The 16,519-nt window shown below is 41.7% G+C and overlaps 1 protein-coding gene and 1 long non-coding RNA gene across 11 annotated transcripts in view; one reads left to right on the plus strand and one right to left on the minus strand.

Annotated features, from left to right (window-relative positions):
- LEF1 (lymphoid enhancer binding factor 1) overlaps positions 1-15,782 on the plus strand; it is a 98,805-nt gene extending 83,023 nt beyond the window's left edge. For 5 of the 10 annotated variants that reach the window (XM_083756720.1, XM_083756719.1, XM_083756723.1 and 2 more), the window contains 3 exons: positions 40-88; positions 1,125-1,165; positions 14,563-15,782. In XM_083756720.1, the coding sequence (XP_083612846.1) occupies positions 40-88; positions 1,125-1,159 (84 nt within the window). In that variant the 3' untranslated portion in view covers positions 1,160-1,165; positions 14,563-15,782. The remainder of the gene's footprint in view (positions 1-39; positions 89-1,124; positions 1,166-14,562) is intronic. The other 5 variants (XM_083756715.1, XM_083756721.1, XM_083756717.1 and 2 more) reach the window with 1 other exon arrangement.
- LOC310852898 lies at positions 13,126-14,659 on the minus strand. Its single transcript, XR_014568397.1, has 2 exons — positions 14,546-14,659; positions 13,126-14,071 (listed from the first exon to the last, which is right to left on the minus strand). It is a non-coding gene; the product is annotated as an uncharacterized lncRNA (long non-coding RNA).
- Positions 15,783-16,519: the final 737 nt, after the last annotated feature.

A 16,519-nucleotide genomic window follows, 5' to 3' on the forward strand; every position in this document is an offset into this window, starting at 1 on the left:
GTCCCATTTCCCTCCCCCTGCTTTTCTTGCCTGTTATAGGGAAAGAAAAAGAAGAGGAAGAGAGAAAAGCTACAAGAGTCTACTGCAGGTATGCTTTATGAGTAGAGCTTCATATTAAATATGTGTGCTATTTTAAAAATTCAGCACTTTCTTTCATGCTTACTTCTGGTTCTATATATAGAATTCTTTGCACAAACACTTCTGTATTGAATAGTACATATTCTAATGGATACTACTGCTGTCTTTATTGCCTTTTCCTTTTACATTCAGTGGGGTGTCAAACTGTAGACTTGCTCTCATTTTGAGGGAATGTATGGAATCCAGCTCTGTACTGTGTTTCGACATTTGGAAGGGAAGTGTGGCCTTCGCTTTTCTTGGAGGTCAGTACAGGCAGAAAGCCTGGAGATCACTGATAACACCTGTAAGCGCAGTTTACAATACGTTCCAAGTGCTCTTCGCCAGAGGTCTGCACAGACAGAAGAAGACCATTTGTAGAACCTCCAGCCTTTGCTGCTTCTTTGTACAAGCTCATGCTCTAATGGCAATGGCAGCTGAAGATTGTTTGCAGTAGCTGCATCACTACCCCTACACATACAGGCATGGATGTTCTAAAAAGGAAGCAGTGGAGGGCTGTTTCCTTTGATTCTATTCTGCATCCTGGTCTAGCTTCAACTAGCAGCAGCTGGGAGCCACTGCTGGTTGAATCATAGTCCTTACTGACTCTACTGACCTCCAGAAGTAGTGGAGGGGAGGGAACAGGCAGCAACAGGTATCTCGGGTCTACACATTCCCTCACTGTGAAGATAACTGGTTGACTGATTTGGTATGGGGATGCTGCACTGTTTCCTATATTCTCCTATAGTTCTCAAATGTAATTAAACATTTTTAAAAAGACAGGAGGAGCTGGTCTTTACAGCTGCCTGGTAGGTTGGCTCAAAGCATCAGTGAGGTCCTTTCAATTTTTTGTATATTAAATAAAACAAAATGGCTGGTATAAGAACCATGAAAGGCAGAGGAAATCAATCGGCAATCAATATTCTAGTAAAATACCTTTTATTCGGAGTGTGCAAAATATAAAATAAATTCTTCAATGGAAATTTGTTAAAAGCAACAATCTTCTACAGGTGCAGCCCCACGAATGACAGCTGCCTACATCTGAAGCATGGTAAGAATATTTCTAAAGCCTTTCTGCTAAATTTATTATTATTATTATTATTTTAAAAATTGTCTCTCTCACTTTGACTCTTGAACTATATAGCACATGGCTTTTTAAAGTGCTTTCTCCTCAAATGAATGCTCTCACAATTGATGGTTTTTATACCGGCTGTGTATTTTAGCCCCAACTCTTTTTATTATTTAACTTGCATGAACCAAACTGATCATACCTCACTGACTAGCTGCAAGTCTGCCTGTAGGGCACAAAAATGATTTCACAAAGTCAGGGATGGGGAGCTTCTGGCCCCCTGGATGTTGTTGGACTCTTGACTCCCATCAGCCCCAGCTAGTGGGGTCATGGGAGTTGGAGTCTAGCATCTTCTGGGGACCCACAGATTCCCTATCCCTGCATTAAGTAGTTGAACCATTTTGGCTGGCAGTGTACTGCACAAATCCTCATTAGAAGTGAGTTAGAATGGTTTCTAAGCACCCAAATTAATTCGCCACAATCAGTTACAAGTATATTGCAGGCTGGGCAGCAGAAGGGAGCACTGGTTTGACATTCTAATGTTCTGTTTTGTTTGAATGTCGTAGTTATGAATGCTATAAGGAAGTGGATCTTTATTTAATCTCTTTTGACTCCTATCTCTTATAAATGCACATGTTACATGTTGGGTGTGGTAAATACCACAGTACTTACAAAGGGATTAAAGTTGTGGAGGTTAAGGTAGATATTGAAATTAATGCCAGTAATGGTTATATGAAGAGAGGAGTGCCTGGTGTGCTCTGGTCCATAGGGTCACGAAGAGTCGGACACGACTAAACAAACAAGCAATGGTTATGTGACTAAATGGCTGCTAAAAATGCAAAGGTTAAGTTTCACATTGCCATGATTTTAAATCTGAATGATGGTGTGTTTGCAGAAATCTAGATATAAATTAGCTTTGATGCTATTGAATTTGGGATATGGTGTTAAGGGTTCAATAACATCACACAGATTTTGTTTCTTTGCCTACCTCTAGAAAGCCCTCTGCTGGCTCATTTGCAAATGGATGTTTTATATCTGCTGCTCAGACTGATTTTATGAAAGGAAATGTAATGATGACAGAAACTGCAGCCTATCCTTAAGCAGTTTTGGAGGTTTTGTTTTGTTTCATTTTTTTTTTTTAATCCAAGTGATCCTTTCTCTACTTTTTTCTGTGGTGGATTTGGAACTTAATGATCCTACAATAGTTCATCTCACATTTTTCACTGAAAGTTTTGATACTATAGAACAGGCTTCCTCAAACTCAGCCCTCTAGATGTTTTGAGAGTACAATTCCCATCATCCCTGACCACTGGCCCTGCTAGCTAGGGATCATGGGAATTGGAGGGCCGAGTTTGAGGAAGCCTGATATAGAACATAGTCACACCAATTCCATGCATAGAAATCGCAAAACATGAGGTTGGAGTGAGTGATGGAATGAACGAATGAATAAAAGTCTTGTGTCTTAAGTTAAAGGCATGTCGTCTGGATCAGTTATCTTGAATACTGGGAAGATCACATTTTCCCACCAAGCTATTGCTTTTGGGAAAATGAAATATCCTTAAATAGACAGGCTTCTCTGAGGATTCAATACAACAGATGACCGAACCACTGCTCATTTTTGTGTGCTATAAATTGATCATCTAAGAAGCCTTGTGAGTTTAGGAACCAAATGAGACTCTAGCCGAAAGCATCCAGTGCTCAGGAAGAAAGGCATTAAATATCCTGGATAGCTCCTATGAGCTCCTTTCACTTGTCTTCCTGACCTCATTGGGCTGCCAACACAACTCTCCTTACCCTTTCCTTCATTTCCTAGTGCTGTCCCTCTTCTTAATCCACACTCCTCTAAATCCCCAAATCTCTTGTGCAAAAAATAGATATATGCAAATTGGCTTAATTTTCATAATCCTGTTGATAGAATTGGGGGGGGGGGGGGTTGGCACTGTGTACACACATCTGCTACTATAGCTTGCCCTAAGCAGAGAGCAGGACCAAGAAGTACCCATCATAGGAAATGGGCTTCCAGCAAAACAAATGCAGATGATAAAAGCATCCAACACACACGGCTGAATGTGACCTATTATGGGGGAAAGCCTCTAACATGGCCATTACTTAATAATTTCTCAGGGTGGTTTCACACTTGCCCCCCAAGTCCAGCTGCTGCATAATGTCATTGGAGTTTAGTCATTGGAGTTTTATTAAACTGTTTGTGGTGTGTGTGTGTGTGTGTGTGTGTGTGTGTGTGTGTTTGTTTGCTTGCTTGCTTGCTTGCTTGCTTGCTGTCTTATGACCCTTAGTTACTAATATGTCTTGAAATTACTAGTTACAAATATAAATAACTATTAGGAGGGGAAACAAAAAAATTCCTTCCAGTAGCACCTTAAAGACCAACTAAGTCAGTTCTTGGTATGAGCTTTCGTGTGCATGCACACGAAAGCTCATACCAAGAACTGACTTAGTTGGTCTTTAAGGTGCTACTGGAAGGATTTTTTTATTTTTTTTTGACTATGGCAGACCAACACGGCTACCTATCTGTAACTGTTATTAGGAGGGGAAATGAAAATAAAACTGCCAGTATTTTATTTTCATTTATTTTAAAACATTTGCATTGTGAAAACAAGAGAAATGCAGTGCCCACAGAATCCAAGAGAATCTAGTATACAAGTAGTCAGTTGGTGTAAACCACCCAGGAACACTTGGGTAAACAAAAAGGTTTACAGCATGTGCCAAAAACACAAAATAGTTTCTGCATACCTTAATTTCTGGAGGCTGTTTAACATGATAGGTGCTAGTAAAGGCCCTACTCTGATTGGCTGCTAAGTGGACATGTGACACCACGGGGAGGGGGCAGGGCTTACCTAATGACCTTAGTGACTGAGGAAATCCCTATTGTAGAGTTGGGAATGGTGAAGAAAAAGTCAACCAAAAGTATTTGGCACCTCTTAAACTGATGACTTCAACTGAGACTAGCAGCACAATCCTATGCATCATTATTCAGAAGTAAATCTCACCATGTCCTATAGGGCTTATTTGCACCAAGTATGTATAGGATTGCAGCCTGCTGAGGAGGGCGTGATAGAGGCTGATATCATAAAACACCTGGATTTTTAGACAATATTTTCAATGAGTGCAGTAATCATGGTGCCCTCTGGCTGCTTCAAGCATCTTGAAAATGACAGCACATTTTAGACAGCCCTCCCATCAGATGTTGTAGTAGTATGCCATGATTGAACTATGCCATGGATTATTATTTTTTAAAGAAATGGAATCCAATCTGCATTTCCATGTTCTGATTTGACACTGGCACAGGAATTGTGAAGCAAGGAGGTTTGCTTCAAACTGTGGAATGAACCAAATTTATTCCATATCCCTAGTTCTTTAGAGGAAAAACTTAACTGCTAAGCAAAATTTCTCTAGCTGATATGAGACTATATACTAAGTTATCCAGACGTAGTAAAGAAATTATGTGGTTTATGTATTTGCCTGCTAATAACTATTGCTTTGAAATGTCTAAGGATATATAATAGAAAATGAAAAAGCCGATGTGCTAAATGGTGGGAATATTTAAACATGTCTGGCTAGCCATACCTTCAGTTGTGCATCTCATAATGTCTTGCCGCAACACACATAGCTTCCCTAAACATTGAAATGTGTGTGTGTGTTGCTTTTACAATGGTACCTCGGGTTAAGAACTTAATTCATTCTGGAGGTCTGTTCTTAACCTGAAAGTTTTCTTAACCTGGGGTGCACTTTAGCTAATGGGGCCTCCTGCTGCTGCCAAGCCACCACCACACAATTTCTATTCTCATCCTGAAGCAAAGTTCTTAATCCGAGGTACTATTTCTGGGTTAGCGGAGTCTGTAAACTGAAGCGTCTGTAACCGGAGGTACCCCTGTATTGAAATAAACAGAATTAAGTAGCCCAATAGGTAAAAATTGGATGATTATATTAATCTTGCATTCCCCCTTTAGAGTATGCCTTTTTTTGTCCTGTTTGCATTTCCTAATACTTATCAGCAGTAGCTCTCATTGTAAGCATGGATTTCAACTATGTGTTGGGGGGGGGGGGATCAGTCCTGACAAGTTCTCTAGAAAGCTATTGTATTTTTCCACAACTGGGTGTGCTGTATCCTTACCTAGAAAACATGGCTCTTCCTTACCAGCTAGTATATATCCTAATTCCACTTCGTACTTGTGCAGGTGCCTTGATGGCCACCTATTGGCTGTTGTCTGTGATGTCTCCTCCCTTTCCTGTCTCTTTCCACATGTGAAGTCACAGCAGAATTAACACTTCAGCTACACTTGAAGAAGTGTGCACGCACCCGCAAGCTCATACCAATAACAAACTTAGTTGATCTCTAAGGTGCTACTGGAAGGAATTTTTTTCTTCCAGCATGGCTACCTACCTGTAACTTCATTAATGATTATATAAATGTTCTCATCCCCATGTACAATGCCCTCAGTGACAATGGCTATTATTACTGTTCTGGTAAAGTAAGGCAAACAGAAAAAAAAATTCAAGCCAAAATAGTGCAGTATTCTTTATCTATGTAAAGACCTATAAGGCAGGTTCATATAATACTCTCTTAACAAAGAAAGGCAAGCACTCTGCTCTATTTCCTTTATGTTTTCCCAGTGGCCACACACCCCTCTTCCTCTTTGACCTGCTACTTGCTAGCTGCTCTTAGCAGAAACCGCTGTCTTTATTGGCTGAAAGTGTCTCCCTGCCCCTGCTGTGCGGCTGTGATTTTTCCTAAGCCGTTTCAAAGAGGAGACCAAGCCCATTTGTCTAATTAGGGGAAATTAGTCTGCCAGAGAGAACAAGACAGCCAGCCAGCTAAGAGTACAGTACTGAGCAAAGCCTCCCATCAATACCATTTTGAAGATAACACCATGTTGTACTTTGATTTAGGCCCAAATTGCATATTACTTTTTCTCACACAAAGTGAAATTTAAGCACATTGTGGCTGTCCTTCTATGGCAAATACGTTTGATTGAAAAGCACTCTCTAGTGGCAAGAAGCTGGAATCATCAGCCCCATTATGATAAATTTGAGGATGCATTTAAATGAGGGAACAGTTGTGCAAAACCAATACATTAAAATTTCACTGCATGGCAACCTTCTTTAAAGTGCTAACATGTGAAGAGTCAGAAGGGGATCTTGCTCTGAGTCTTCTAAGAAATTGGCTGCCCCAGACTAGTTGTATATCTACAGAACAAGCCTTGAAAATAATGTGACAGGGGAAGTGATGGGGAAGATTACGTCTCTAACTGTTGAAAGGAAAAAAATATTTGTGATTTTCAGTTAATTGTATGAAATCCAGGTTTAGACTTGTAGCTGATCTCCAATTTTGGTAAGATTGATTTGGTGATAACTGTTTAGTGTATAATATGATGACATCGCCAACTCAGTAAGATGTAGCAGCAAATGCATTCTATGAAACTCCCATTGGGTAGAGCAAAGGCACACCAGACGTACAGTCCAGCCTTCACTATCAAATTGTTAAGACTGCAGAGAGGTAACAACTTCAGTCTTCTTGTTTTGTGTATAACAGGGTGACACCTGGTGGGAGAGAGGGAGAATGAAAGGCTTAATTGGACTTGCTTCTTTCCCAGTTAAGTGTTGCTGTTGCAAACATGTGTATTTCATGCTGTCATCCTAGAACAACGTCACTTGGCCAAGTAAAAGGCTAATCTAGTCAGTCCTGTGTGCCCAATCGAATGCATCTGGGAGGCTCACAAGGATGCCATAAGGCAGGGGTGAATGAAGAAACTGTGGCTCTCCAATTGTTGTTCTCCAGCCCTCATCAACCTCAGACCGCATAGTTAACAGTGAGGGATTGTGGGAGCTGTAATCCAACAACATCTGGAAGACAAGTTCCTGATTCCTTGCATAAGGCAACAACCCTCTATTATTGTTGAACTCTTATCGCTTCTCGGCCTTTTGGCTAAGATCAAGTGTAGTATTATTGTTGAACTCTTGAGTCTTTTACCTGGTAGCAAAAACTATTGCGTTAGCTTTTCCCAGTCTGGGACTAGCAAAAATTGTTAAGACTACAACTCCCCTCCCACCATCCCTGAACCACAGGCCATGCTGGCTAGAAAAGGGGCTGGCTAGGAATGGGAACTGGAATGGAAAACATTTGAAGGACATCAGATTGGGAAATGCAGTACTAAGAATATGAAAGCTTCCTTTTGCTGTTAAGGCTTATAGTTGACTGTGATTTTGTCTAACCCATCTTGTAGCACAAATGTCCAGAAAAAACAAGGGAATTATAGTATCCACGGTTAGTGCTGAATCTGGATTTTACTCTTTGACAGTACAGATTGATGAGGAATTGATGGGTCTCAAATAAAAAATGGCTTTTGCAGCACCTGCTATTACTATGAGAGCTGTATGAACCCAGTTGCTTTCCAGTTGTCCAGACCTCAGTTTAACAGGACAGATGAACTCTAGGCTATTTCTGGTTCAGCCGCCTATAATGTCATCATGATCACATTACTTTTATCTCCGACCCGGAAATAACTGTGGTCAGAGCCCATGTAAATAGACCCGTTCAAACTGACTTCCATGGGAATATCATGTTTCACAGCCCCTTCAAAGACTGTCTGTTGGAAATTACATTTAAGCTAAATTTCCAGATCTTAGGCAGTATCTTTCCACCTCTCTGACTGCCTTGCAGATTTAGGGCCAAATGTGTATACTTTTTAAATAATTGCATAATCTAAAACTCCATTTACAATGGCTTCATATGAATAGAGGTGGGGATGGAATTTGGGGGAGTCATGTTTTACAGTGTGGTTCTAATCCTTCCTAGAGGGTAGATTTGATTATCAGATTTTAAAAAAAATTCTTTACCACTTAATATATTTGAAGTATCTATAAGTCGTTTACAAAAAAGAAGCAATAACAGATAACTTGAACAAAATGTTACAAAAGTACATATAAAAATGTTAGACTAAAACAAAGTTACTAATACGCGCGCACACACACACACACAAAATCAATTCATGGAGCCAGTGTGGTGTAGTGGTTAAGAGTGGCAGTCACATAATCTGGGGAACCGGGTTCGTGTCTCCGCTCCTCCACATGCAGCTGCTGGGTGACCTTGGGCCAGTCACACTTCTGTGAAGTCTCTCAGCCCCACTCACCTCACAGAGTGTTTGTTGTGGGGGAGGAAGGGAAAGGAGGTTGTTAGCCGCTTTGAGACTCCTGAAGGGGAGTGAAAGGCGGGATATCAAATCCAAACTCTTCTTCTTCTTCTCCTTCTGACATACCCTCCTTCCCTCCCTCCGGGTTCACACCCAGGGTCCAAACAAACACCTAGCTCACCTACAAAAGTCACACAACAAGAAGAACTCCTGGAAACAGCAGGCATCACCCTAGTCTCTCAATCTAGACTTGCTTTTTATGGGCAGGCCCAAGGTGGATGGTACTTCCTCAGGCTGCCCATGGCTGTGTCCCTTTCAGCTGCCCTCTCCACACCCAGTGCCAGGTGCAGCAGGTTTGCTGAGTTTTCCAAGGGGCCCAAAGGATGGGGAAAGGCCCCCCTCTCCACTCACAGCTCTTTCTTTATTCTCTGCCCTGGCCTCCTCCTCTTTCAGCTTCTAGCTATTAGAAGGTTGTGCTGGTGGAATTATGCTTTTGACAACCAGGACTTTAGCTTATGTGTCCTGCAAGGTTCTCTCTCTCTTCTCTGCCTCTCCAAACCATTTAAAATATGCACAAAGCCACTGGACATGTTCATCTGGCAATTTGGGGTATGGTGCCATTGGTATGCTGACACCAGTACTCTCCACCATGTCTGCGAAGGTCATGATTGGGTATTTGAAGTCAGTGAAGGATTGGATGTGGGCTAAGAAACTGAAACTTAACCTAGACAAGAAGTGCACGGTGTAGCGACATAGGTTAATAATAATAATAATAATAATAATAATAATAATAATAATAATAATAATAATAATTTCTTTATAACCCCCCACCCCCCATCTGGCTGGGCTTCCCCAGCCACTCTAGGCGGCTTACAACAAAAGATTAAAATAAAGTAATGCATCAAACATTAAAAGCTTCCCTAAACAGGGCTGCCTTCAGATGTCTTCTCAAAATCTGTTAGGTTCAACCCGATTTGATGACGTTGCACTACCCTTAAAAGAATCAGTTGTTCACTTTCGGAGTGCTTCTAGTTCCCATTTTGCTCCTGGTTTTTCAGGCGCTGACTTTGACCCAGGGGTGGTTTTGTACGACTTTGTTTGGCTGGTGTACTAACTACACCTGTTCCTGGATAAGGCAGACCAGGCCACAGTTGTGCATGATTTGGTTACATCCAGTTTAGACTACTGTAGGACTCTCTGTGTAAGGTTGTCTTTAAAAAGTATTTGGAAACTACAGCTGGTGCAAAATGGTGCAGCCAGTTGTGTGATAAGAGTCATTTCTTTAGAGCTTAAGACTCCATTGTTGTGCAAGATTCACTAGCTTCTAGTCTGTTTTCAGCTAAACTCAAAATATTGGCAATTACCTTTAAACCCTAAACTGCTTGGATCCAGGTTACCTGAAAGGCTGCCTCCTGCAATGTGGCCTTGCTTTCTCAGCTCATCAATGGAAACTCGCCATTACATCCTGCTGCCATCAGAGTTGCAGCTGATTAGGACACCCAAGAGGATGTGGAACTCCCAGCTCCAAGATATCCACTCCCTGCCCTCCTGGTAATGGTGTTCAGGCACCATTTATAATCACCTTAACTTAAGAGGGCTGATTTTGGGTTATTTCCCTTATTAGATTGCTCTTTATATGGCACGATGACTATAATTTAGCTGGTTTAACATTTTTCATATGATAGTTTTTAGATGTGAGCTGCCCTGGGTGCTCTAGAAATATAGTGGAAGGTGGAAAGATGTATTTGAAGGAGAGTCATGTGTAAGGTAAAACCTTAAAATGAAACTTTCCCCCTTTTCAAAGTCTAATTAATTTTTGAACCGGTTTATTTGCAGCCATTTATTGAAATGGATTGAAGCCCATGCTTCTCACGGGCGATGGGGTTGCACTGCTTGAGATACTGCTTCTCTCTAAAATCTGCCATGAGAAGATAAAGCATTGCAAGTGTTACTATTGCCTCTCCCCCAATTACTGATCATTATTGGTAAAAGAATCCTGATGCACAAATCACGGATCATAATTTCAACTGGATTGTATCAAATCAGATGGGGCAAGGGAGGTAAATGCCATTTCCTGTTGGTGATAACCTAGGATTGCCAACAATGGATGAATCCTTTGCCTTTTAAATTAACTAAGTAAACTGCATATGAATATATATTTATCTAATTAAAATAATAATTCTGGTACACTATTATAAAGAAAATATTAGAAGATTAGCACCTGTATTGAGGTTATATTAATATACAGTTTAATTAATTAATTAATCAAATTTAATTGGTTGGCTGCCCTAGATTACAATCAGCAGGAAATGGCATCTGCCTGCCTTAGATTTATAGTCTTCTCCCATCCTGAAGCCTTGATTTGATACGACCAGTGTGTCCTTAAATTGCACCCCAGACTGATTAATATCAAATAGCCAGAAGTTTAGTTGGTTCATCTACTGATTTATAAAACTTGCAGCCCTGATAGAATGACACAAGGGAGTTAGTGATTCCTTGACATTGCACCCTATTAAATTAGTGAGCTTGAGTTTAGATCATCAGAGTTTAAGAACTGTGGAATGGAACCGATAACTGAACTCAGGGGGGTGAAATAAAAATGATTATGACTTAGGAATGCATGACAAATAAGGAAATGTTGGAAGGCGATGGTCAGATGTTGCTTAGATTGGGGAGGAGGGGAGATTATGGAATGTAGCTTTTCTCGGATATTTTAAAGTGTGGGCACTGATCCCTGGACCAGTTCAGGAAATGCCAATAGGAAGTTTGTTTAGGATGCAACGAAGTAGACTATAGAGCTTAGCTATAAAGTGTTGTAGAAAGGAACAAGTGCCTGGGGGAAATGGAAGGGCACCCTCTAAGAAGCTCTGGAGTAAAAGGGCTGTCATTTCTCTGTGGTTTTAATCATGAGGTTGCTGCCATGGCAGAACTTGGGTTTGATTCACTTTCCTGTCCCTTTTAAGCTCCGACTCACCCATAAATGTTAGCCTGAAAACACATTTATTCATGAGCAAATCCAACTGAAATAACGAAAAAACGTACTCCTATGTAAATGTGTCTCCGCTCGCTCACACACCCCTTTTAAAAATGCAGTGCAAAAAAGGCAAGACCTTGTTGGGTACTTTTTGTGGGGGGAGAGAATTAAATTTCAGCCTCTGATCTCTGCATGTCGCAGGTCTCAAATTATGCACCTTTTCTGGCTGCCAAAATTTCAGTGTTATCTTTTAACAGTGGACCGTTTTCTTCCCCCTTTCTGCCCAACTTTTATTTCTGAGGAACGGCTTCCTTCATTTCTCTGCAGTCAGTTCTCTGCACTACACCATAACCCAGCATACTGGGATCTCGTTGTGGCTCGTGCTCAAGGCTTCACATATGCTAAAATGTGACTCGCAGCGCTTTGCTTTGAAGCCTAACCACAGCCAGGGAGCTGTAATTGCTGTCTTTGATTGCGCCGACTTCACTTGCGGCTTGGACTTTGCTTGGGCATGCCTGGCTTGGCGAGACTTCAGCTGCAGCCCTCCAGTGAAGCCTTAGATGTGGGAAGTCTTCAGTCTCTGTAGCACATACCTGTGGTTTCTTGAAAAGAATCCTGGCTTGACCTGTTTTATATCTGTAAGGCAACACCATAGCTGTTCCTTTAAGGCTCCAATCAACTTATTGGCAGGGAATGGAAGCCGCTTCCCCTTTGTAGCTCGTGCTTGCAGGAGTTTGGATGTTTATTAATATTTATTGCTATAGGTATTTAGAGCAGGCGAAGGACTTTTAGTTCATGGACTCTAGCAGAGCTACTGAATTGATTCACTGTATGATTTCTTGGCAAATGTGTAAGCACGGACATACACGAACCAAAATCAGAGGCAGAAAATCTTGAACTCTGGGTAGCCTCCAGGGAAATTTTAACTATTGTATTTGCAGGACCCCCCCCCCTCCACTTTGGGGGAGGGGTGGTCCGGTGTAGGAAAGAGGTAGAAGGTTGTTAAGAAAGTGCAACTGTGGCAGTTTGAAGGAAAATAATAACAATTAAAAAGGTCCACTATCGTGAAGGAGGCGGCCAGAGCAAGGCCACATACATTATTTTAACCTCCTCACTTCAAAGGAGGTCTGCTGGTAAGAGGAGGAAAAGCGGGAACCATCTCAACAGAAGGGCATTTCATTTCCTTCAGCAAGGAGTGCATTCCTGGCTGGTAACGGGGAATAACTCTGAATTGCAGTGTTTGTATCGGGCTCTGTGAACTGCTGGCCTGGCGCCTCAAGGCCGCTCCTCAACAGGAAACACAATGTTTTAATGTAAGACTGAGAGGAAAACCTTCCCAGGAAGAGCAACCTGGACCAAACCTTTGAAAATCTGGGATGAAAAGGCCCAAAGTAAATATAAATCAGCAGGGTGGCGCTTTCTTGCTCTCTCCCTCTCTTGCCAGTGTTCCTCTGCTGCTCGCTTTGCCTCTCTCCTTTGTGCTCCCTGGAAAACCAAAGCCCTTGTCACATGACTCCTTTGATCCCCATGTTTTCTGGAGCAGTTTTCTGAGACAGGAAGGTGAGGCAGTTTTTTGGTTTTGGTTTTTAATTTGGGGAGTTTTATGAGGAAGTGGGACGTAGGTTAGTCAGTTACAGACCACCTCTACTGAAAGCAGCACTTTCCCAGAAAGCACTTGACTTTGCTGTTTAAAAACGTCAGGAAGATGTAACTGCAACAAACAGTAACGTAAAATCAGGGCCCTAGCAGGTGCACGTCATAGGAGCAAGTACAGGAAAAAGGAAACTATACAGTGTAATCTTAAACACTGTGCAACAGTCTTTGTGTTTCTATAGCCATTTTATTCATGAAGCATTTTTGGTTCATTCCTCCCCTCGCTCATACTTACATGTGATCACACTTGATCATCAGGCAGGTGCCATATATGTTGATGGGGCAAAATAAAACATATGATTAGCGCTGTGGAAAGACAGTGCAATCTTCTGTGCACTTAAATAACCTGGAGAACAAATACAGGTGTTCATGTGAATCTATGTACTGCTTGATGAGTGTTCATGCTTAAGTTCTGATAAAGGTGTGCTAAAATTGTGACGTTTCATGTTAAATTTAATCGGCCAGGCACAGCAGATTTGAAAACACTGGGGGTTTTTTTCTTTTTGAAAAATGGAGTCAACCCCTCAAAACGCAACTGCAGCATTAGTCAACAGCTGGATAGACCATGTAGCAACATCATCATGCCTCATACCTAAGTAGTAAGGCAGGCATCCCCAAACTCAGCCCTCCAGGTGTTTTGGGACTACAACTTCCATCATCCATAGCTAACAGGACTTGTGGTCAGGGATGATGGGAACTGTAATCCCAAAACATCTGGAGGGCTGAGTTTGGGGATTCCTATAGTAAGGGAATATTCTGTATCAACCCATTGTTGGAGGTCAATATGAAAAATTGCCAGCCATCCATCAACCTGGCTTGATACATTTGCCTTAAGCGCTCCAGGTTTTCCCTAGGGCTGTATTGTTTTTTAAAGCAACAACAACAATAGCCTGAGGCTCTGTAAGCGAGGAGCAACAGCGCAGAGTGTAGGCTTTTTACTATTCCGCTAAGGAATCCTCTCTTCCCCGTAGCAGTTAGGACATTATTGTGTTTGTGTCGTTACACAAAGTCTGCGGGAACTGTTGTTTCAAGCTAGCTTTTGACTGCAGTCCTTCTGTGGGTGCTTAGTCTTAATCGTTGGCTATTGTTAGCAATAACCTTGTTTTGTATCCACTGTGAACAATGGAAAAAACAGGATAATTTCAGTTAGTGTGCTTATAAAATCCTAGTCCGACTTTCAAACTACATTCAGAGTATGTGGAGGAAAAGCAGAATCACACCTGTTGGCCCCCATCCCCGGTCCTGTGTGAAAGGAACTATCCATGTGTTTACCTGCACAATTGTGTATTTTATATGCACACACACAAGTACCAAGCACTGAATGATCCCAGTCACACACATATATAAGAAACATGGGCACAGCTGTGTTCTATTCTTATGCTGGACATAGCTGTCAACTTTACCCTTTTCTTGAGAGGAATCCTATTCGGAATAAGGAAATTTTCCTTTAAAAAAGGGAAACGTTGACAGCTATGCATGTGGAAGTCAGGTATCATGCCCCTACTCTAAATGCTAAAAAGTAGTATAAACAAACAAACAAATAACAAAGTGTCTTGATACTTAAATATATACCCTAAAACTTTTCACCTTTCTGTTCCCTGCAGGTGGAAAGAGAAACGCTTTCTCAACGTGCAAAGCAAAGGCAGCGACATCAGGGCCCCTTCTCGAAATGGAAGCTTGTTAAAATCTCCAGGCATGTCCTTCATCTGCACAGACCACCATCAAGGAGTATGTCTAGGATGCCGACAACACTTGCCCCGATGTCACTGCTTAAAAAGACACTGAACCATAAAGACAATCACTGCCAGGCCGCTTTGCTATCATGGAGTCCCAAATCTTAACACAATAAAAGAGAGCAAGGAGAACATGTCAGAACTTCCCCAGTCAGCAGAGTAGCTTCTTTCCTTTTTGGTCTTCGCTCCGCCTTACACTCCTGTTTATATCTCTCATGCGTTGTCAATGCTGAGTCAGCAGCAAATATAGTTCGGCTGTGTTTTTGTTTTGCTTCAGGCAGCAGAATAATGTAAAAAGCCAGCAGCAACTCCCATCCTGGCCCTTCACACCGAAATGAACACACTTTAAATTCGTCAAGGAAGGCACAACCCAGTTTATTTAAATGCTGCAAAAGGATCGATCTTGGATTTTTAGCTTTTAAAAAAAGAAAACTTGAATGCTTTTTATGTTTTAGTTATTTCCTTGGTGTACATTTTTTTGAGCTTTTAAAGAAGCATCCAAACGCCCCCCCCCCTTTATTTTTTAAGAAAAGGAAATTCCTATCCTCTCCCCCCCCCCCCTGCTGCCCCACCCTGCAGGAGAGGAACCAAAATGTTTGGAGGACTGTGGCTTTTTGTTCTGTTAACACTTTGTAGCATAACCATCCTCATTGTATATGTGTACTATGGAGTTAATACTAAACATAACCCATCAGCTGGTCACCAGCCATGTTCATCTATTTCATTTACTCAGTATGTGTAAAGGCAAGATATTTCATCAGGTCTGACTACAGCGAGCTCTCCTCCTCCACCGACCCTGAATTTCCTTGTAAAGAAGAAAAAAAAAGCCCAGCACTTGAATTATTATTACTTCAATTGTTCTGTATTTGTATCTGTTTTTGTTAGCCTGTTTAGTGGGATTTTATGCCAGTTGTTGAAATGAGCATTGATGTACCCATTTTTTTTAAAAAAAAAAGTTAAAAAAAAAACCTTTTTGCCAAAAATACCCGTCAACCAATATATATTTTGTCATTCCAGTATGAGTTAATGTGCTGAGCATTTTTTTTTTGTTTTTTTTAAAAAAATAAAAGCTTTGTAATAAAACTACAAAATACTTTATGGCTGTTTAAATGAGTCAGGGGAAGAAGGGGCCATAACTCAGCAGGAAGAACATTTGCTTTGCATGCAAAAAGTTTCCCGGTTCAATCTGCAACATCTGGCTGGATAGGACAGATTGCCTGCCTTGTAACCCTGGAGAGCCACTGAAAGTCAGTGCAGGTAATACCTGAGCTAAAAGGACTAATATACCCAGACTCTGTCTAAGGCCACTTCCAATATTTATACAATGCTCTCTAAAACAAGGGCAAGAGGACCCACTGGGAAAAAATAATCTGCTGTTCTGTGTGGCTTGGGTGCTTTCTTATTTGCTGCAATGTTTCACTGAAATCAGTGGGGCCTAAGTCATGGCCAAGTTTGCAGTCCTATACACATAGAATGAGGGACATGGTTGGCGCTGTGGGTTAAACCACAGAGCCTAGGGCTTCCTGATTGGAAGGTCAGCGGTTCGAATCCCCGCGACGGGGTGAGCTCCTGTTGCTCAGTCCCTGCTCCTGCCAACCTAGCAGTTCGAAAGCACGTCAAATTGCAAGTAGATAAATAGGTACCACTCTGGCAGGAAGGTACAGTGTTTCCGTGCGCTGCTCTGGTTCACCAGAAGCGGCTTAGTCCTGCTGGCCACATGACCTGGAAGCTGTACACCGACTCCCTCAGCCAATAAAGGGAGATGAGCACCGCAACCCCAGAGTCGTCTGCGACTAGACCCCAGAGTCATCAGGGGTCCCTTTACCTT

Source organism: Podarcis gaigeae (assembly GCF_964106915.1).
Source record: "Podarcis gaigeae genome assembly, chromosome: 9".
Classification (NCBI taxonomy): domain Eukaryota; kingdom Metazoa; phylum Chordata; class Lepidosauria; order Squamata; family Lacertidae; genus Podarcis; species Podarcis gaigeae.